The following is a 20566-nucleotide window of genomic DNA, read 5'->3' as shown; positions in this document are numbered from 1 at the left end:
CTCACTCATGATATCTTCAAGCAATCACAAGCACATGGTCTAGCAAATGAAGAAGAAAAGAAAAGCATTGCTCTCAAGGCTCAATCTTCAAAAGAGAAGAATAATGATGAGAGTGACAATGATGATGATTCTGATGAAGAAATGGCTCTTTTTTATAAAAAGTCTCAAAAGAATCATGAAGAAAAAGAACTTCAAGAAGGACCAATCATCAAAGAAAAATCCTTTTGAAGACAAGAAATGCTTTGAGTATGGTGAGTTTGAACACATTGCAGTAAATTGCCCAAACAAGAAAAATAAGACCAAGAAAAGTGATGATAAGAAGAAAAAGAATAGCCAGGCCTACTACGTTGAGTGGGATTCCGATGCTAGCTCCGATCCGGTTGATGATGATGATGAGAAGTCCTCAAAGGGAATTGCCAGCATCGCCATTAAGGAAGTTCCATGGCTGGTAACCCCGCTATTATACCGACGGAAGGTAACCCTAGCCAGCCCAAAAACTGGCGTGAAGGTCCATTCAACCTCCCGCCTTCACTCCATGTACGCGAAAAGGCGCCCACACGAGCCTGCACCACGTGAAACGGTCGAAATTGACGTTCCACGCGGTGCAGTCCGGCGGGCCTGGCCCGTGACCCCCTCCAGCCTACCAAACAAGACCCCCGCCGCGTGTTTTCGTGACCGGCGAGGTCCCGTGATCCTGCTAGGACTCAGGTTCTACGTTCCGAACAGCCCCCAATGGTCCCCGGACGACACGAGTGCAGGGCAATCACGACGGGTCCTGTTCAAAGGCAAGCAACCACGGAGCGATCAAACTCACGACGCGGCTGAGACAAGTATGCCGCACAGGTCGCTCACTTGGGCGTGTTGCGTCTTCTCGCTCTGCACAGCGCCTCATGTGACTCAACAAACAATTGCAGAAGGGTTAAAAGAATCCACATGCGTAGCAAGTAGCAACAGTTACCTGATCGAACAGACACAGCATGCTTGGCACCCAAGCACTGTTATCAATCGATAACATATAAGGGAAAGGACAAGTAATCAGGCAAATGTTGATCTCTGGTTGAACAGATGTAATCCATTTTGTACTTTTGCATCTCAAGAGCAGAACCCTGATGCGGGTAGGTAAAAACTTGGATTGATTTGCCTGTACAAGTATACCTCGAACCAATGATGTACAAAACCTTTCTTTGTGGGACCACCCGGCACCTCAATTTCCTCTCCTATTTATGCTACTTTTGCTACCACGCTAATCTGTAATCCTATCAATCCGCTAAATCTGTGACCGCTACTCCTACCTCCAAACTTTGCAACTCGTATTAAGTTACATTTTGCGAATTCGTTGGCTTCTCCGAATTCAAGTGCCGCAAACCTTGAAGCCAACCAGACACACACACCCTGGGTAAGAAGTCAGTACATTTCTAGATGCACAACCCAATCGTACAGAGTCAGTCCATTTCTAAGATCTTGATGTTGCCGCTGGAGTTAGCGGAAAGAAGAGTTGTAGACTGCCCTCTCCAACAGACACATGAAATGAACTGTGTCGGATCATCAATCTCCTGGCCTGATATAGGGTCTGTCACGCTAAACTTATATGCCAACACTGGCATGGGAAATTCTTTGTGGTAGACAAAAACCTGTGGTAAAGTAATACGGGAGGTAAGATGAACATTTCAGTTGATATGAACAGGCAAAGGAGAAGTATACCAATCTAATTAAAGAACACTAAGTTCCGGTGCGACATTTCTCTATTGACACAGCAAATGCTGCTTAAAACCTGGTAACTATGCAATGATCCATAAGCTACAACAGAAAATTCAATCGTGTTTGCATTGCATCTTAGTAATTTCATTTACTTCCTTCTATATGAAGTGAGAACTTGAAAAGTTCACTTACATACGTTGCCCTGACTTATAAACCAACATGCAAGGATTTATAGTATGAAAGCTCCTCCTGCCTCACCGTAAGCATATACACATGGCATATCAAATGTAGACTACTGACTTACTGAGCGACATGAACTACACTATATCCATCAACAAAAAAAAATCAGCTTCCTTGCAACAAATACAATGTTTACTTGAGTACTCTGACTTTGCATAAAGGTTGATAAAACTACATTGGCCACCAGTCAGATATCCAGACAAATTTGTGGAAGCTTAGCGATTGGATGCATACCTCATTTGTTTCGGAGCCAGTAGCAATGTAGCCATCAGATATAGAAAGGCCAACAAAGTTCTGGTCAAAAGGTTTAACAGTTAAGTAAATTGGTCACTAAACAACAACATTGTTTTCTTCAGCGCAGAAAGCAACTCAGCATACAAAGGGCATGCTGGAATTAATGAAGGGTAACCTCTGTTTACACGAGAGAGAATTAATTATGATCTCAACTCAGGTGCTAAATTATTTCGTGAAAACAATGGACTGATAGAGCCACAAACCACTCTAATATGCCACAGGGACAAACTGGTACAGGAAGCACATGAAGTGAGCAACATTTTAAGGTTGTTGAGCAATCTAAATATCCAAAAACAACTAGCGCAGTGGGATTTAAAGCACCTCCTTCACACAGTGATCCATAAAAAGGACAGGTCTTACAAATTCTCTCATTTTTCAAGAGACAGAAAAGAGCATATAAATCACTAATGTGGTGGGTGTAGTTTATAACATAATGGATCAATCATATAACAGTTACAATAACGCACTATGTAATAGTTTGTATATAGCACAACACAGATAATTGTTACAGTAGAGTACTCCACATATATTAGAGTTTCATAGCAAATAAACTTTCGAGATTTAACTAGTTATCCTTAGGGCCTGTTTGGTTACCTAGGAATAAAGTTTAGTCCACTCATTTTTGACACTTTTAGTCCCTAAAGTGCCAAACAAGTGGACTAAAATGTGGACATAAAAAGGACAGGTCTTACAAATTCTCTCATTTTTCAAGAGAGACAGAAAAGAGCATATAAATCACTAATGTGGTGGGTGTAGTTTATAACATAATGGATCAATCATATAACAGTTACAATAACGCACTATGTAATAGTTTGTATATAGCACAGCACAGATAATTGTTACAGTAGAGTACTCCACATATATTAGAGTTTCATAGCAAATAAACTTTCGAGATTTAACTAGTTATCCTTAGGGCCTGTTTGGTTACCCAGGAATAAAGTTTAGTCCACTCATTTTTGACACTTTTAGTCCCTAAAGTGCCAAACAAGTGCCAAACAAGTGGACTAAAATGTGGACTAAAGTGTTTAGTCCTTTAGTCCATATGGGGTGAACTAAAGTGGACTAAAGGGTCTTGGGGACACCTTGCCCCGCATTTATTGCCCTTCCTCCCGCCCGGCTCCCTCCGCCGGCCTCCCTCCCGCCGCCTCCCGCCGGCCCCCGTTGCCCTCCCACCCGCTGCTATCGCCACCGGCCTCCTTCCCGCCACCCTCCTGCCTGGCACCGGCAACGCGCCGTGCTCGCCGTCCCCGTCCTCCAGGACGTCCGCGGTGCGGCGCCCATGTCCCCCGCGTGGTCGAAGGTGGTGCCGAGGAGTTCTTGTGCCCGATCTCCGGCGCGCTTAAGGTGGACCCTGTGATACTGCGGGCCTGCCTCCATGCCTGTGCGGAGCTTGAGTTCCTGCCCCCCAGCGTGGAGCCTGGGGGCGCGGAGACGGTGATTCCGAACTCGACGCTTAAGGCTGCCATCGGCACCTGGTGCGCATGCACCAACTGGGCGGTGCTGGCGCTGCCGGCGCGGGGGCCCAGGCAGGGCAGGAGCCGTGCTGCGCGCGATGCTTCCTAGGCGCGCCCTAGGCGCTCCTCGCCGTGGCCTTCGGCACCCCCGAGCTGGGCCCTATCTGCCGGCTGGCGCTCATGGTGATCTGCAACGCGATCGCCTGCTCCGAGGGCCGCACCGCGCTGATGGACGCGGGCGCTGTGGCGTCCGTCGTGGGCATCCTCGATGACACCGGTAGTGGTGACAGCACCGCAGACCTGGAGGAGTGGTGCGTGTCGGCAATGTACGCCATGAGCCGCGGCAGCCTCCGGTATGTATGTGTAGGAGCATGAGTCCAAAACCAGATCTGGCGCCAAAACAAGGGTACCAGGTGGTGGGTAGCAGGGGTAAAAGAATCTTTGTTCAACTGCATTAATGGACTTTAGTCCATGGAACCAAACAGGGTAGGGACTATAGTCCATGGACTAAACTTTAGTCCATGGAATAAAGGAACCAAACACCCACTTACAAAAGACAAAACTAGACACTACTAATCACTTGTAGAGCAATATAATGAAAAGAGAACAAGTACATGCAAATGTCTTCTAACCTTTGTATTTGTATGCCCTGTAAATGTTTGGATTGGACTGTCAATTATCCTTCCTGGGCTCATCGACAAGTCCCAGAGCCTCAATGAGTTGTCAGTAGACGCAGATACTATTGTTGATGCGTCTAGATACTTAACATAGCTTACTGTTTTTGTGTGCCCAACCAGTGTACAATAAGGAGCTCGTATGTTACGGAGATCATAGCAGTAAATTTTGTGATCTGCTGAGCCAATGGCAATGGAGCGAGCAGTATCAGGTTGGAATTGTACAGAGCACACATTTGCCCTTGTTCTAATAGTGCCAATACTCCCAGCCTGCAAAGTTCATCGAAATGTGTTATAACATTGTAGAGAAATAATTCCACATTCGCATATACAAGTTCGATAACCATGTTATCGGCAGTTCAAAAGCTGACATACAGTAGGTGCAAGAATAAAATTGCCTGATTCATATCCCACAGCTTCACAGATCCATCATCACTCCCACTGACCAATTTTGTTGGGTCCACAATTGAGAAGTCCACCGACCACACTCGCCTCTCATGCTCCCTCATGTCAACGAAAACTTGACTCCTAGTAACATCCCAAACCTGAAATACCGACATATTATGGTAATTGCATCAAATACAATTATTTTTAAAAAAGCATGCCATGAGGAGCTTACCTGCACTATACCCTCAAAATCACTAGATGCTATATGGCTCTTCATATAACTGTTCCAGCAAATACAACTTAATTTTGATCTATTGGACATCTCTACCACAGGATAGTGAATGTCACGATGCTCATTTACAATCATATTATACTCAAACACTTTTATCTTCTTATTTACACCAGCTGTTGCAAAAAACTCTTTATCCCGGTCAAACCCTACGGAGCATACTAAGTTCGATGAGTTCAGCAGATCACACTGTTTCAGTTCTGCCTGTACTTTCAACTTACTGAATGACAAGTACTTGCACAATCCCTCAAGAAAAGAGTTCACCCAACATTGCCTACTGCCATATTGCCTTTCCAAAGGAAAATTATCTATTGAACTTCCCTCGGTCCCAACAGCTGAACCAGTAGCCCTCTTAACAACTTGATGACAGCTATTTATTTGGTTACCAACTTGCTTCACCAACTTGGACCTTGTAAGAAAGTAGGCTGTTTCAAGTTTTTTGAAGTTCTTCATCAACCTGGAGCTTTTGGACAAAACACTTTCCTGGATTAGCTCAGAGGACGGCACTGTTCTGGAACATTCTTCCACGCTATGATTCTGTTCCTCCATGTCAATACCTTGCAGCTCAGGTCTGAAACGCTTCCTGGATCCACAATCACTCTGATCTTCAACAGTTCCAGAGCACACCTCTTTATCCAAATCAGGTGAGAAGTTCACAAATTGCCCCCCTAGTGCAGATTGCTGGTGGAGGACCTCGTTGATGTCAGAAGAGAGAAAGGCAACAGTATCCTGCAAATTGTCTGCTATATCCTGCTTTCTTTTCTGCAACTGCTGAAGAAAATCCAGCAGTAATTCCTGTTCTTCTATCTCTTCACGTAACCTAAGTGCTGCTTCACGCTCTTCCAGGCTATTCCGAGACTGATTAAGGAACTCACTCTGTAGCACCTCACTGTCAAAAAAAGGAGAAAAAAGGTCAATGAGGTACAACTTCACTGAATACCACAAAGTTTATATGCAGATACATATCTTTAATTATTTAATTTTCTAAAAATTAATTATGTCAAGGGCAGGCATATGACCAACTAGCACATTGCAGTAGTGAGAAGACAATAAAGAAAAAAAAATGTTAACCTGAACTTAAATCCAGCAATGGTCTATTGTCCAAATAGAAGTCTTTATTGCCATACCTAAAGATCCACTGAGAAACTCCTAAAATGCAAGGAAGTGTGCTGGCACTTTCATCAGTTGCAATACAGCCACATTTTCTAATTGAAGCATTAACTACAGATACTATCAAATTGGAAATAAGGACAATGATATGTCTGAGTTTTCGCAAATTGGCAGAATTCTCCTGCAAGTGCATGGTCTGATGGTTACTGGTTAGTTGTTATGCCTTTTCGATAGTTTGCTGCATTTTTTTATTATAAATCGAGGCTTGAACAAGAATGTCAAATCTAGAATACATGGTGAATTGTTCATAAATTCCAATATTTTAAATTGTTGATAATAATTCCATGGTTGCTACTGCCTCATGAATATTAGTTTTTCTTTCTTGTTGCCTAATTTAGCCAACTTGATCTTCGAAAAACTCCATGTTCATGTTTAACAAACCCATGTTTTCTATCCTATAAAGTGTACCGCCACAGCACATGTATAGGAAACAAATGCAGTTTGCAGCTTTGAGGAGAAGCACTACTACTATATAGTAGTAAATTACTTCCAGTTACCTAACGTGAAACAAGCAACCCCTAACACAACCCGTCTCCAGCCATAACATATTCAAAACATAGTACATGACACACAACGCACCTCATCTTCGGTCTGGTCTCAGGCACAGGGTGCATGAGCAACTGGCAGAAGGACGCCTCCTTGGGCCATCTGAGCAGAAGCTGCGGCGGCAACACCCGATGCCGCAGATTAGCCATTGCCCGCATCTTATCCTCCAAGGTTTCGAACGTACAGAACAGCTGCAATCCGAGTGGCCAACTAAGTGTCATAAGCTATGTGATGACGCGCCCGCAGAACAGAAGCATATTCATGTGATGAAGCAAAACTCACCTCGAACAAGAGCACGCCCAGTCTGTAGACGTCCGAGGAGAAGGTAGAGCCGCCTCCGCCGCTGTCTTCCGCCTCCTCGGGGCTGGTGTACCAGCTGAGCTCCATCGCCAGCACGCTCTTGAGCGGGAACGTCTTCCCGGTGCGCTCCTCGCCGCGGGCGGCGCCGTCGCGTCGCCGCGGAGGCGAGGCGTCCGGGTCGGCGTCCTCGGAGGCGTCGGAGCCCGAGCAGGAGCCCGAGGCGTCGGAGCCGGAGGCGGACTCGATGAAGGCGACGCGCGCGAAGGGCGGCGACACGACGAAGCACGAGGGGCGCGCGCTGCCCACGGCCACCCCCTGCGCGTGCGCGACGGCCACCGCCTCCGCGACCTGCCTGAACACGTGCACGCACTCCGCCGCCTCCACCGCGCGGCCCGGGCGGTCGAGCCACTCCCGCAGGCTCACCTCTCCCCCCTCCTCCGGCCGCCTCCCTTCCTCCACCTCCGCCTCCGCGTCCCCCCACCGCCGCCCGCCGCCAACGGCGCCACGGGACGGCTCCATGCCACGCACACCCCCTCCACTCTACCCCATGGCCCGGGATCACCACCGATTCGCCGCGCCCCGCACCTCCACCCGCTGCTCCGCCAACCCCATCCAAGCTCCGCACGGCCTCGTCACGGCAGCGGGGATCAGGTAAGGATCTGAGCCCAGCGGCGAGGCGGCGGCCACCTGAGCACACCCGCGGCCGGCGAAGAAACGCGAGGTGGGAGGAGAAGTGACTAGGTGAGAGGAGTGGAACGGAGGCGAGCAGCGAGCCACACAAAGGCGCTTTAAATCGGGGCTCTCTCGTCTACTGCTTTATTTCCGTCGCCTCGGTAGCCGGCTCCCAGCCGCACAACGCCCGCGACCCTTACCCTCGAACACCTCGCCCCAGTTCGGGGCGGCAGCCAGCGGCCGCACAACGACCAGCCCAGTCCATCTCCCTCCCAGCCTCACCTGCTACAGCAGCACAGTGCCACCGCACTAGACACCAAACCTGACCGCGGAGATGGAAACGCCGACGCGGCCTTGACTTGACGCCACAAAAAGCCCCCCACCACTGGCTCGCCACGCCGCCGCCGAGGAGGAAGAAAACGGAGCCGGAGAAGCCCACCACCAACTGGGCGCGCCCTAGGCCTCCCCTACCCTACTCCTCGAGCCCTCCCCTGGTCTTCCGATACTCCTACTTCCCAGGCGATTCCCAACGAGATTTGCCTTCCGAGCACGAGATCAAAATCAGAAGCAGCATTTAAAAATTCCCAAAAGCAGCCGCTCGTGACGTGGCGCTTCTAATAACGGAAACCGCCCGGACCACACGAGAGCCGGAAACCCGTCGCCCCACGCGGCCTGTCCAGTCGCCGTCCCATGACACCCGGGGCCGGTGACCCCGGCGTGGCCCAGCGGCCGGTGGCTCGCGGCCGGCGCGGCTGGCGTGAGGAACCCGCCGCCACGACGGAAGTGGATCAAAAGGGCGCTGGATTTCCAAAAGCGCGCACCTGGCTGGGGTTGATAATTAAAAAGCGTCACCCGAGCCGTACCTCCGGGCCCACCCGTCGGCCTGCGTCCCCGGGCAGCAGTGCATGGGCCGCCCGACCGGGGACTGACGCGCGGACGCAACCGGCTGACCCACTGGGTGGCCGGTCGCTGTCAGTGGGTCCAGATTTTTATACTCCGCTGCGGAGCCCAGCAGTCAGAGGGCGAGGGGGCCGGGGCCAGGTGCGGCCGCGCGCGGCAGCGGACGTGGCGCGACGGCGGCCGCACGCCCCCGCGGTGCGGGGGGGAGTTGAGAACTTGGCTCGAGGCGCCCCGTGCACGGGCCACGTCGCCGCGCCACCGGCTTCGCGATCTGGGGCGGGAGGGCCGGAGCGCGGAGGGGAACGGTGGCTCGGGGCTCGAAACGTTAGCGGGAGCACGTTTTGTTTCCGTTTTGGGCCATGTTTAGTTAGGCCATGTTTAGTTACTCCCAACTCCCAACTTTGACACTATGCAAAAAGAAGATTCCCCATCACATCAAACTTGCGGTACATGCATGGAGTACTAAATGTAGATGAAATTAAAAACTAATTGCACAGTTTTGTTGTACTTTGCGAGACGAATCTTTTGAGCCTAATTAGTCAATATTTGGACAATAATTCACAAATACAAACGAAACGCTACAGTGTGCTACAGTGCTGTAACAGTAATTTGGCACCTCCCAAATTCCCCAACTAAACACGGCCTTACTCCCAACTCCCAACTTTGACACTATGCAAAAAGAAGATTCCCCATCACATCAAACTTGCGGTACATGCATGGAGTACTAAATGTAGATGAAATTAAAAACTAATTGCACAGTTTTGTTGTACTTTGCGAGACGAATCTTTTGAGCCTAATTAGTCAATATTTGGACAATAATTCACAAATACAAACGAAACGCTACAGTGTGCTACAGTGCTGTAACAGTAATTTGGCACCTCCCAAATTCCCCAACTAAACAAGGCCTTGATCCGTTCCCAGTCCCAGCTGATGAGCGGGCGGCACGGGTTCTGTTGTACTCTCTCACGCCGCCACGCCGGGGACGGGGAGGGAGGCGGAGGCCGGGCCTCGTGACTCGTGTGTTCGCGACAGGCCGGGCCGGCTCCCCACGTGAAGCGCACGGGGGTGACACCGCTCCGGCCGCGCAGGTCAAAGGAACGGATGACTCGCCCGCAAACTAGCGGTGGAGACGGTGCTCGCCCTGCTCCTCTGTTTGGATGGAGTATTTTGGATGCGCCATGCCCATGCGCCTTTTCGTGGAGCGGATTAGCTGAAGCGTAGCGTGGGGTGTTCCGATCTGACCATCAGGACCTGATCCTCGTTTTGAAGCCAATCCACTTGTCTCACTGACTCATCCACCACAAACACATTTTTTTTGGGGTGAAAATCCAACGGAAACACATAAATAAAATAAATCAGGACCATTACGAGTTGGATGGCGTTGAAGGCTACTCGATAGTCAATACCTCAGCCTTGTGCAATTGCAGCCGGGCAGGCTTGATCAGCGTCGTCCTGCCCCCTGGCCCGCAACGTCTACCGTACACAGCAGCCACTGCATACAAACATGCCATGTCTGTCTCACCTACCTGATGACGTGCTGCACCCATTTGGGCTGCGATCGCGCTCGCGATCGCGCCGCCTAAATGCCAGCACTTTCTGTGGCTCATCCACCGTCGAAGGCTGCCTACGCGTGCTCTGCTGCATCATCGCCACATCTCGCCATCGGCTGTCTGCCCCTTCCTTCTCCTAGCCGGAAACGCAAGAGCATCTACTTCTGCACTGCGGCCATGCCAGGGCCACCTGGGCTGCACTGGGAGCTCTTGCCCCATCCAAAGCATCCATGATCTTAAGCTGCTCTGGACAGCCAAATAATCAGCTCTTGCCATTTGGGACTCTTGGAGCTCTTGCCATCCTGAATATTGAACATAAAAATTGCAGATCCACAACTGCAAATTAGCTCTCCTGAATATTGAACATAAAAATTGCAGATCCACAATTGCAAATCTCAACACTTTAACCATATGATCCTGCTCGTCTACATCAATCCATAGCGAGACCCTTTACAAATGATTCAATTTATGCAGGATGCATTTATAATATAAAGGACATCATAAACAACATATGTGTAACGCGTTTACATGTCAGTCAGCTATTTTAGTCTAATGGTCGACCAGGTGATGATCTTGATGCCAGGATAGATTTAGTGCCTCGCTATATATACACGAAGAAACAGACGAAACAGTGGGTTAGTATAAACAGGGCTTATTGCAATTCTGATGACACCAAATGTGGTGATACTGTAGTAACTTGCAGTTTTGTAAGTATAGCCATACAATTCACTGATCTTGAGGGGTTTGCCTCCCTGCTGAGAGTGAGATAATGCATTGTTGGACCATCTCTTGGACTCTTCGCTTCAGAAGCTTGTCTTTCACGCCAGAAAGCATGCTGCGGTAGAAGATCTCCAAACGATTGAGTTCATCAGTGTCTGCTGCATCCAATATATTCTCAAATTCCTTTCTGATATCAAAGACGGGAGATTCCTGAAGTGAACGCGGTAGCGTACGTTCATCAAGCGGCTTACGGAAGATTGAGATGTGGAGTATGTTGGCATATCTCTCCATGAGTGTCAGTTTTGACCTTAGGAACTGTAACTCCTCTGTGGCAGCAGATAGCTTCTGCTCCAACTCAGTGCTAGTGCGATCAGTCACTCTTGACGTTGATGCCTCTGTTCGGTCCTCATGAATCTCCTGGAAGTTCTCGCCAAGAGGAGGCCACATCACAACACATGGTATGTAGCTGTCAGCAGTCTGGCCTCTCCCAAGCACACCACTGCGGCCTCTGCCCCATGCCCACATCCTATACCCATCACCAGCAACAAGAACAGTGTGGGCAGCTCCACAGGCGATCTGCACTGGACCAAGAAAATTAAACCCATTTGTTTCAGGAGACTGAACTCTTATCGGAGATAGAGCATCCCCTGCATCAACCCCTGAGTAGCTAGCATCTGGGCACAGCCCAAGACCTCTCTCCATTCCCCAGCACCATACCTCTCCATCAGAGGAGACTACAGTTGTGTGGAACAATCCACAATCAAGAGATATAAGGAAGGATCCGGTTGGTAAGCCATCAACAGGTTGTGGCGAGCAAATGGTGGCTGTGGTTCCATGGCCAAGCTGCCCCTTGTCACCAAGGCCAAACGTCCAGCACCGAGATTCTATCTGGTCAAACGACTTCTTATTGGTGAGGACGGCAGTGTGGGAAGCTCCACATGCAATTTCATACACCTCCCAAGAAGATTCTTCACTAAATGCTGAGATAAGCACAGGACGAGATCTACTTTCCTTGTCACCTAGACCCAACTGACCATGGTTGTTATTTCCCCAAGCATAACAAACAAGGTCACCTCCTGTATAGGTCTCCCCAGCACTAACTGCAGCTACTACATGCTCATTACCACAGGCAACCTTAACAACGGTGTGTCCATGGAAATCCCACACAGGTAGTGGAATAGAGCTACTTGCGATACAAAACTCTCCAGCATCAGTCTGCTGTGGGCAATTTCCCCACATCCAAAGGCCCCCCAAACTGTCTATGGCAAAAGACATCATGCCACCAGCTTTGACAGAAGACAGCTGTAATAAAACATACATCAGGATTATCAAAAAAAGAAAGCCAAGCTTTCAGGAACAATCTTAAAACATATAATTTGGGCATTGTAGAAACTTGACACTGATGATATGCTCATACCTTCAAAGAAGTCAGATCATGTGTGCTCTGGGCTTCATCATCCAGTGTTTCAGGAGGATCCAGATCCTGAAATTGCTCAACCAAACATGGAAAAAGGGAATTCTGATCCCCGTAGCCAAGCTGACCATCTGTTCAATAGTCAAGGAAGTGACACGCCTGACAATGACAGGTATAGCAACTAAGAGATTTGCAGCTAACAAAGTTCAAAAATATGCCAAGAGGTGTAAAGGATACAGAGATTGTAGCCCCATGACCAGAGTGAACCTTCGTCTGCCATACAAAACATTATTCAGTGATCAGTATCAATATTTGATGCCCATTGCATATGTATATTGATCGATCAGGCTTAATTGCTTTTGGCAACAAAAAAAGAAAATGCAGCAATGAACACTTTGCACTTACGGGAATTATAAATTTTATGGATATGCAACACATAAGTCACATGCATACAAAACGCTGCATAAACTACGAGCATTTTGTATAGTGACCATTTTACAACATCGTCAATTCAGTCACTAATGCTGAGCTAGGTCAGATTATGTCCTAAGTAAGCCTTAAACAGGTGCAGAAAAATTCAGGGTAAAGATATTAAATGTCATGTGCAGATTTTGCAGGAGGAGCCATGCTGGGCCTCACTTACAGGCTGTAGCACCCGAAAATCAAAGTGCCAGTCGGCAGTAGGCTAGTACAAGCAAACTCACGATTTGGGACACAGTAACAGAACCCCCATTTCTCTGCCGCTGGTCAATTACCCGATTCCACCACCCACCACAAACCGCAGAGGCGTCAGAATGCTGAAACTACTCCAGTGATTCTAACTACAATCGCTTGATTCGCACGATAATCAGAGAACGGATGAGGTAACTGAGCACGAACCGTCCAGCGCGAGGCTGTGGTAGGCCCCGGCGGCGACGGCCACGAACCTGGGCCTCGGCCTCCCACCGCTGACGCAGACCGCCGGCGCCACGGCGGTGGGGACGAGCTCGTCGTCCTCGCGGCCGGTCCCGAGGCGGCCGAACGGGCCCCTGCCCCACGAGTACACCTCCCCGTCACCTGCAGTTACAAGCCACGGAACCTCCCATCAGACCCCCGAGGCGGCCCGGCGCGGGGAGCAGGAAAATTCGAGCGAGCATAGTCGAGAGAGTCCTCACCCGTGAGGGCGAGCGTGTGGACCTCGCCCGCGGCGATGGCGACCACCTTGGGCGGCATCTGCGGACGGCGGTGGGAGTGGACGATGCGGTAGATGAGGAGGAGGGGGAGGCAGAGGACGACGCGGGCAGCACATGTGGAGGCATCACCGCGAGCGGGGAGGCGGCGGGTTAAAAGGTTGCGGCGGCGGTTGAAGTGGAAGGAGAGGTGAAGACGACTCCACACAGTGATTTGGATGGACAGCACGGCAACGGCCAGTCACCGGTGAGCGAGACACGATCACTCCATCACTTGAGTAATGCACCGATTTTTTCGAGGTCGCCGACGTTGCCCCTTCTCACCTTTCCTCCCTGACCGGGTTTGTGCGTGTCACGCGATGCGCCGCTGGGGCCGGCTAAACATGTGATTTAAGTAGCGGTAGGTGGTGTGATGATTGGGACAGTGGAGTGTTCGAACAGGACTCAAACTGAATCTTCAGACAGCAACACCGCGAGTCAACATCACGATCATTCTAAATAGTAGAAACGAGCATCGGGCAGCATTGAGTAGAGTATATTACATCGCCTAAAACAGTTGAGTTCATCCGACGACTATCTAACAGGTACACGTACATCACTCGATCACTCATCTCAGTCAACTCGGTAAACATGGATCGGTGGGCATCAAGTGACGCTGCACCTCACCATCCAGGTGAGCATGGAGACCGAGGAGGCGAGGACATTGACAGGCACAAGCACAGAACTTTGGAATTTTCTACAACTAGTACCATCGCTCATCTCACGGACTTGACAACCAGATAACGTCGATTACGGCGGAAGTCGCGAGGAAGACGCAGCTGAGGAAGGCGCAAGCGATGGAGGCCGCCGAGAGGTCGCAGAAACGTGGCAGCGGCTTGCAGAAGTTGGGCAGCGCCGTGTGCCGGATGCCGGTGCGGTTCAGATTGGACACCGCTGCCGCTGCTGATCCCGCGCTCATCATCGCAAGAGAAAACACCTGTCATGTTGGCAACACCGCAACAGATTAGCAGTTATTCTTTTACTCCATGGAAATGCCGAGCATTCATGGGGCTCCATATGTTCAGACTCTATTGGCCGAGCTAAAGAACGTTATCGTTTTGTTATGATATAAAAGTATACAACTAACGAGGTTAGATTATGCTACTAGCTTGGAAGATAAGTTAGCCTGGAGTCGCTTTGGTCAAAAAGGATAGGATGAGCCGATGAAGAACGCTTTGGACGCAAACGAAAGCTAAGGACAAACATCATAAGCAAAACTCAAATCAAGTCGATACGGATGATGATTGGCTACATGACTCTTTAAGTTTTTTTTTGCGAGTTATGTGGAGTACTCTCAGATATCCAAAACCACTTTAATGTGATTTTGGCAAATGGTCCAGCAATTATATGTCCGTGCTCTGTTCAAAGGGCTGTCCACAAATATGTAGCACGCTATTAAGGCCTTTTAGTCATTGGACATGGTCAAATGGAAGCATATTTTCATATCGTATTCTTTGTGTTGGAAAGGTCCTCCTGAGTCCTGATGAATCTTATAAGGTGTTCTTCGGCTCATCATACTATGGAAAGTACTGAAGTGCCAATAAAAGCGTAGCGATACAATCTAGCTACATTTGTTCGTGTAAATAATGTCAGTAACTCAGTATGACACAGAAAACATAAAGTACGTACAAGAAAAGAAAGTGCAAGTTATGCACCTAAGAGCAGGTGTTCTTACGAAGTTAGTAATATTTGCAGATATGCAAAACCAAGTTCACAGGACGCCTTGGGTTGAGCTATTCGCTGTCAGCCTCCCAGGCCCAAGTGTCAAACAGTATTCTTATGCATCGTAGTAGTGAGTAATGATTCCCTTATATGTACTGTATTGTTACACACATGAGGGGAATTTCCAATGATCCGCTCGATAAGAAATGAATAGAATGCTCTACAGCAGCTCGCAATCACATGTACAAGGATCGGAGTTTCTAATGATTCGCTGGATGACAATACAGGGGTTTTTAGGCCTTGCAGGATATAGTCATATCCTTGGTCATACTGAGAAATGGGCTATCGGATAGCACATCAACCATATGGAGTGCCATTTACTCAAATTTCCAGACAAAAAAAATATAACTTATGTGTGGTGACTACTATTTCTATGTAGCCAACATATGGTCAGGTAAAGTTGGCAGCAAGAATAACTTATGTAAATGAATTGTTCTTTCCACTTGGTATCAAGATCTTGGCCTGATCCAGATCTTGGCCTGATCCAGTCCTAACATCGAAGTTGAACTAACTCAACCAACGCTACCTAAACTGGTATTGGCTGCTAACCTGTCCATCAATTATTTAGAGAAAGTTCAAAGTAGTACACTGATGCAGCCAACAAAATGAAAAGTAGTATAAAACAGCACACACTAGAATAATCACGACGCAAAAACAAAGATAATCATATTGACACCTCATAATCACATCAAAATGACCAAGAACCAGCAAACCTGATCACCAGCAAACAGCAGCCATGTTTGTCGCCGGGAAGGAACCATGGGAACCTTCTTCACGGCCTTGTGTGCAATCAAGAGGAGATGAGCCAACGAGTAGGCAGCTGAGGCTGCAGACATCCCAACCAAGAATCTGAAGATACGAACAGAACATACAAGCAAATCAGCATTTTCTCTGAGCATAACCGCACATTTCAAACTAAAATAGTTCAAAAACTTACTGCAGGGAATAAGAAAAGGACCAATTAGCATGGAGCGGGATCTCAATGCCAAATATGGTGAGAATGCCCCGCTGCTTGGAGGAGACCATTAGAGACACCGAAAGCAGCGCCATCACCAAGGCTGCAACTCGGGTTGCCACCATAATTACGCCCAGCCGTGGCCACCTTGGCACTGGAGATGTTGTCACTGGAAGTGATACTGGCTCCAGCACCGTCTTGCTACCCTCCGGTGGCATCTGGATGCCAACCGCTGAGACACTTCGACCATTACCAATGGAACCCATCAGTGTTGCTCCTTGTTGTGGTTTGGTGTTACTGGTAGACGGTTTTCTCTAGGCTATCCTTTTTCCTTTTAGCATGTTGTGGCAACAGAAAGGGAAGTTGGAATCCGATGAAGTTAAAGATGTATGGCTGAGGACCCATCCTAGCCGCATATGTGATGCACCCGTGACTGCTTTCTGCACTTGCTTTTTGACAGTATTGACTATGCAGAGACAAAAACAGCACAGCTTTCGAGCGCTATCTTGCAAAGGATTTTAGCAGATTGCTGCAGTAATCGCCAAGTGTCATGTGGATGAACGCACAAAGAAGACTACTAACTACGTACTGTCTACTAGGAGAATCTTATTAAAAAACCAATCATGTAGAACCCCGTGTACACTTGCTACTTACTACTAGTCACTAGTGTATTTTCATGACACATTGTTAGTACCAAAGTAAGATATCTAGGCTGAATTTCTGCAGTCATCTAACACTAATTCTCTGAGATGTCATGGCCGCCAATACCAACCTCATGACTAGGATGAACGACTCAACAAGCACAAACAATGTTCAAGATGGACCTGTCGTTAAAATTTAGCATATCTCCTGGAGTCATGCTCAACACGTGCACAAGTACTAGAATTTGATGGGAACTTATCTCTGAACTGGATAAAATAGCAGATGCTAACCTAACTCCAGCAAATAAGTACTTGGAAGACATGAAAGTGTAACAATGGCATAGTATGGACAACGATCATTTGACGCTAGAAGACAAATGCTGTTGGATCAACTACTTTATATTTAACTCTCGATCTAAAAGAGAACATAGCACCGAATTGATGGATCTTACCATACCTCAAGATTATGCTGTCCAAATTCCGCTTAATTAGACATATATGATTAGAAGACAAAAAAGATGAATTTGCTTCTTTCTCAAAAAGATATCGATTTATAATGTATTGCAAAAGAATACAGAGAAAAGAACAGCGCAGAGAGTAAACCTTCAATGCTGATCACTTTGTGAACTACAGGCTGCAGCCAGGAGACTTCACGACATTCCTCTCCGACATAATCTTCCTCACCCTCTCGACCTCACCCCACATCCCAGCAGCAGCATAAATGTTGGACAACACCACATAAACCCCGTCGTTCCATGGTTCAGCCTCTACAAGCCTTTCTGCTGCCCACTCCCCAACACTCACATTCCCGTGCTTCTCGCATGCACCGAGCAATGTTCCCCATATCACCACATTTCCCTCCATGGGCATCCTCTGCTCCACCAAAGCACGTGCCTCATCCACACGGCCAACTCTACCAAGCATATCAACCACACACCCGTAGTGTTCAACAGTTGGCACTACCTTGATTTCCCCATCTTCCATTTGCTTCAGCAAACCCAGCCCTCTATCCACCAGCCCTCCATGAGCACAAGCAGAGAGCACTGCCAACATTGTCACCCTATTTGGTGGTACTGGTTCTCTCTGCATATTATCAAACATATCCAACGCACCCTGCTCCTCGCCATGCGTTGCAAGCCCTGTAATCATGGTTGTCCATGAGGACACATCCCTGACAGGCATTCTATCAAACACCCTTCTTGCAAGGTCCGTGCGACCACACTTGGCATACATGTCAACCAACGCATTGGACAGCGTCACATCAAGCCGGCCGGAGCGCTGGCATTGTAAGATGCACTTGTGCAGCTGCTCCGCCAAGCCAATATCGCCAAGCACACAGCACGCCGACGCAACACTCACCATGGTGAGATCATCCGGTACCATGCCACCCCTCCTCAGCTCATGAAACAATGCCAGTGCCTCCATGGGCTCGCCGGCTTGCGAGAGTCCGCTTATGATGGCGTTCCACGAGCCGAGTTCCCGGTTCGGGTTTTCGTCGAACACCCTGCGGGCGGCGCCCAGGTCGCCAGCCTTCGCGTAGCCGCTGATGAGCGCGCTCTCGGTGAACGGGTGGCGCGCGAGGCCGCGCTTGACGGCGGCGGCGTGAAGCTGCAGGCGCAGGCTGGACCCGGGGGGCTCGGCCTGGGCCGCGGCCTTGAGGGCGAGCGGGAACGTGTAGTGGTCGAGCGCGGCGCCGTGGGCCAGCATGCACGCGGCGGCGCGGAGAGCGGAGCGGGGCGAGCCGAGGTGGAGGTAGGCGCGGGTGAGGGCGTTCCAGTGGAAGGGCAGCAGGAGGAGGCCGCGGCGCAGGAGGCGCGCGTGGATCCGCGGCGGGAGGCGCCCGTCGGCGCAGGACTCGAGCCGGGCCGCGGCGAGGTCGGCGGCGTGGTGGTGAGGCGGGAGGGGATCGCGATACGCGGCGGGGGCGTGAGCGGCGGGCATACCGGTGAGTCGGTGAGACGGGATGGCAGTGGCACCATCAGCGTATTTGAATTCTGGCGGAAGGATCTCTGACTCTCTGTTTTGTTGCCTTGGCCTGATGCTCATTGCTGGTTTGCAGAGTAAGGGCGTGTTGAATGTAGAATTTCAAAGAAACATTGGCGTTCCATTTCACCAAGAATTCAGAATTTTTTTTTTGCCATGCTGTAAACTGAGGTAAAACGTACAGTGCTGTCTGCTGTCCTAGCATGGTAAAAGAAGCCGTGAGACAATCTGGTACCATGCTGATTCAGAGGTCACCATGCCAAACCTACAGAGAATGGCAATCCCATCACAAAACTCTCTGATTCTCTGAAAACATTAGAACGCACACGGCCACAAAAACCAATTAATCTGAACTACACGCCATCGCCCTCGATTACATTGATCTCCTCCTCGAGCCGCCGGGCGACGCCACGCGCGAGCTTGTCCAGGAACCCCAAGAACCCCTCCTGCGTCCACCCTTCTACTGGGTCGGCCTCGAACGACCACGCGACGGCGCACCCGGCCGGGTCGTGCTCCACCCGCAGGGTGGCGCGGTACCTACCGATCCCCTTGTTGCTCTCCACCACCTCGTAGCTGTACCACCGCCCGGCGTTGTCCGCCTCCAGCAGCCGCTCCTTGGACCACCCCACGGCGGCGGCCTCCCCCTCCCCCGCCGGCGCCGCCGCGGCCGCGGCCATGTTCACGGGGCCCTCGCAGTAGCGCACGCACCCGGGCAGCCCCTCCACGCGCCGGCACGTCCGCACGGTGGACACCCACCGGTCCAGCGAGAAGAAGTCGCGGAGCAGCGCCCACGCCGCGTCGGGCGAAGGCCCCGACGCCACGGCGCGCACCGAGCCGCGCCACACTGCCGGCGCCGCCGCCCCGTCCGTGCCGTGATCCATGGATTGATGGACGATGGAGCTTTGCGGTTCCGTGGGAGTTGTGCGTGTGATGGCGAGGGGTGGAGTACTGGAGTGAGCTGGTCCGGTTGTTAACCGGTTTTATAGATACGAGTTGGCGAGGGGTGGCGATGGTTGGTACAAAAGTTAGTTTATCGACTGTTCAGCACTGGTCAAGAAAGACAGAAAGGCCAGCGTTTCTGAGGTGTCTAATAAAGTGGCCCGTGTGTCCCATGGCAGAGCTGGCAGCGTCGTGGAGAACTGGAGAAGGTTGCGCTCGATGTTCTTGCGCGGGCTTGACGTGAACCATAAAAATTGTGTATACTGTCGAGATAGCATGTCCTTTCGTGCCGCGTTGATCTCCTTATCGCAGTCGCAGAGGACGCACCCTCTGCAGTTTGGAAGGCTCAAGCTTTGCTTGCTTTTTATGATGTGGCGTGAAGTGTAAATGTCTTGTTGCTTGGTGGGTGCATATGGCTACTGGCTATGGGTTATTCACGTGTTAAAAAGATTCTCCCTCGTTCTTCCAATCGCACTGTGCTTGTGCATACACATTTACAAAGCAATATCTTAAGAAGAACTACACGCTCGTTGGAGCTCGGCCTCGGAGTTTCAAGAAAGAGATACACAACCATACGCACGCATTCGAGGATGATTTTAGGCCTTTTGTGGGTTCACACTGTCATCCTTCTTCTGCAAAACAAAATGCACAGACCTCGAACGAAACACGTACAGCTACAGCCCTCTCAAAGAGAGAGCAAAGTACAACAAAATGAAAAAACAATGCGCCCACCGTGGGGCTCGAACCCACGACCACAAGGTTAAGAGCCTTGCGCTCTACCGACTGAGCTAGACGGGCTTCTGATAGTGA

General features: G+C 49.8%; 5 protein-coding genes and 1 non-coding gene across 8 annotated transcripts; all 6 read right to left on the bottom strand.

The window, feature by feature from the left end:
• Nucleotides 1-1035: 1035 nt before the first annotated feature.
• LOC101783393 (protein SPA1-RELATED 4) lies at nucleotides 1036-8106 on the bottom strand. Of its 3 annotated transcripts, none has more exons than XM_004969749.4 (7): nucleotides 7035-8097; nucleotides 6786-6943; nucleotides 4980-5925; nucleotides 4759-4905; nucleotides 4319-4630; nucleotides 2173-2232; nucleotides 1036-1631 (listed from the first exon to the last, which is right to left on the bottom strand). In XM_004969749.4, exons 1-7 carry the CDS (start codon nucleotides 7569-7571, stop codon nucleotides 1443-1445), a joined length of 2349 nt encoding a protein of 782 aa, XP_004969806.1. In that variant the 5' UTR covers nucleotides 7572-8097; the 3' UTR covers nucleotides 1036-1442. The 3 variants fall into 3 exon arrangements, 2 of the variants coding, with proteins under 2 accessions (XP_004969806.1, XP_004969807.1); XR_001164100.3 differs by having other exon boundaries at nucleotides 1395-1631; nucleotides 2173-2349; nucleotides 7035-8101; XM_004969750.4 differs by lacking the exons at nucleotides 1036-1631; nucleotides 2173-2232 and having other exon boundaries at nucleotides 4325-4630; nucleotides 4736-4905; nucleotides 7035-8106.
• A 2429-nt stretch (nucleotides 8107-10535) lies between these two features.
• On the bottom strand, nucleotides 10536-13743 carry LOC101782988 (ultraviolet-B receptor UVR8). The gene is made up of 5 exons (XM_004969748.2): nucleotides 13463-13743; nucleotides 13188-13364; nucleotides 12546-12581; nucleotides 12312-12439; nucleotides 10536-12196 (listed from the first exon to the last, which is right to left on the bottom strand). The coding sequence occupies exons 1-5, from the start codon at nucleotides 13518-13520 to the stop codon at nucleotides 10901-10903; spliced, it is 1695 nt and encodes a 564-aa protein (XP_004969805.1). The 5' UTR covers nucleotides 13521-13743; the 3' UTR covers nucleotides 10536-10900.
• A 211-nt stretch (nucleotides 13744-13954) lies between these two features.
• Nucleotides 13955-16490, bottom strand: LOC101782578 (CASP-like protein 3A1). Its single transcript, XM_004969747.4, has 3 exons — nucleotides 16176-16490; nucleotides 15952-16087; nucleotides 13955-14453 (listed from the first exon to the last, which is right to left on the bottom strand). Exons 1-3 carry the CDS (start codon nucleotides 16457-16459, stop codon nucleotides 14238-14240), a joined length of 636 nt encoding a protein of 211 aa, XP_004969804.1. The 5' UTR covers nucleotides 16460-16490; the 3' UTR covers nucleotides 13955-14237.
• A 100-nt stretch (nucleotides 16491-16590) lies between these two features.
• Nucleotides 16591-18894, bottom strand: LOC101755990 (pentatricopeptide repeat-containing protein At1g77170, mitochondrial). Its single transcript, XM_004972095.3, has 2 exons — nucleotides 17438-18894; nucleotides 16591-16722 (listed from the first exon to the last, which is right to left on the bottom strand). Exon 1 carries the CDS (start codon nucleotides 18878-18880, stop codon nucleotides 17462-17464), a length of 1419 nt encoding a protein of 472 aa, XP_004972152.3. The 5' UTR covers nucleotides 18881-18894; the 3' UTR covers nucleotides 16591-16722; nucleotides 17438-17461.
• A 59-nt stretch (nucleotides 18895-18953) lies between these two features.
• Nucleotides 18954-19757, bottom strand: LOC101782170 (lachrymatory-factor synthase). The gene has a single exon (XM_004969746.2). The coding sequence runs from the start codon at nucleotides 19696-19698 to the stop codon at nucleotides 19171-19173; it is 528 nt and encodes a 175-aa protein (XP_004969803.1). The 5' UTR covers nucleotides 19699-19757; the 3' UTR covers nucleotides 18954-19170.
• Nucleotides 19758-20481: 724 nt separating this feature from the next.
• On the bottom strand, nucleotides 20482-20554 carry TRNAK-CUU. The gene has a single exon. It is a non-coding gene; the product is annotated as a tRNA-Lys (tRNA).
• Between the last annotated feature and the right edge of the window lie 12 nt (nucleotides 20555-20566).

This window comes from Setaria italica, chromosome V (genome assembly GCF_000263155.2).
Source record: "Setaria italica strain Yugu1 chromosome V, Setaria_italica_v2.0, whole genome shotgun sequence".
Lineage (NCBI taxonomy): Eukaryota > Viridiplantae > Streptophyta > Magnoliopsida > Poales > Poaceae > Setaria > Setaria italica.
Note: the sequence above shows the minus strand (reverse complement) of the source record. Positions and strands in the feature narration are given on the sequence as shown.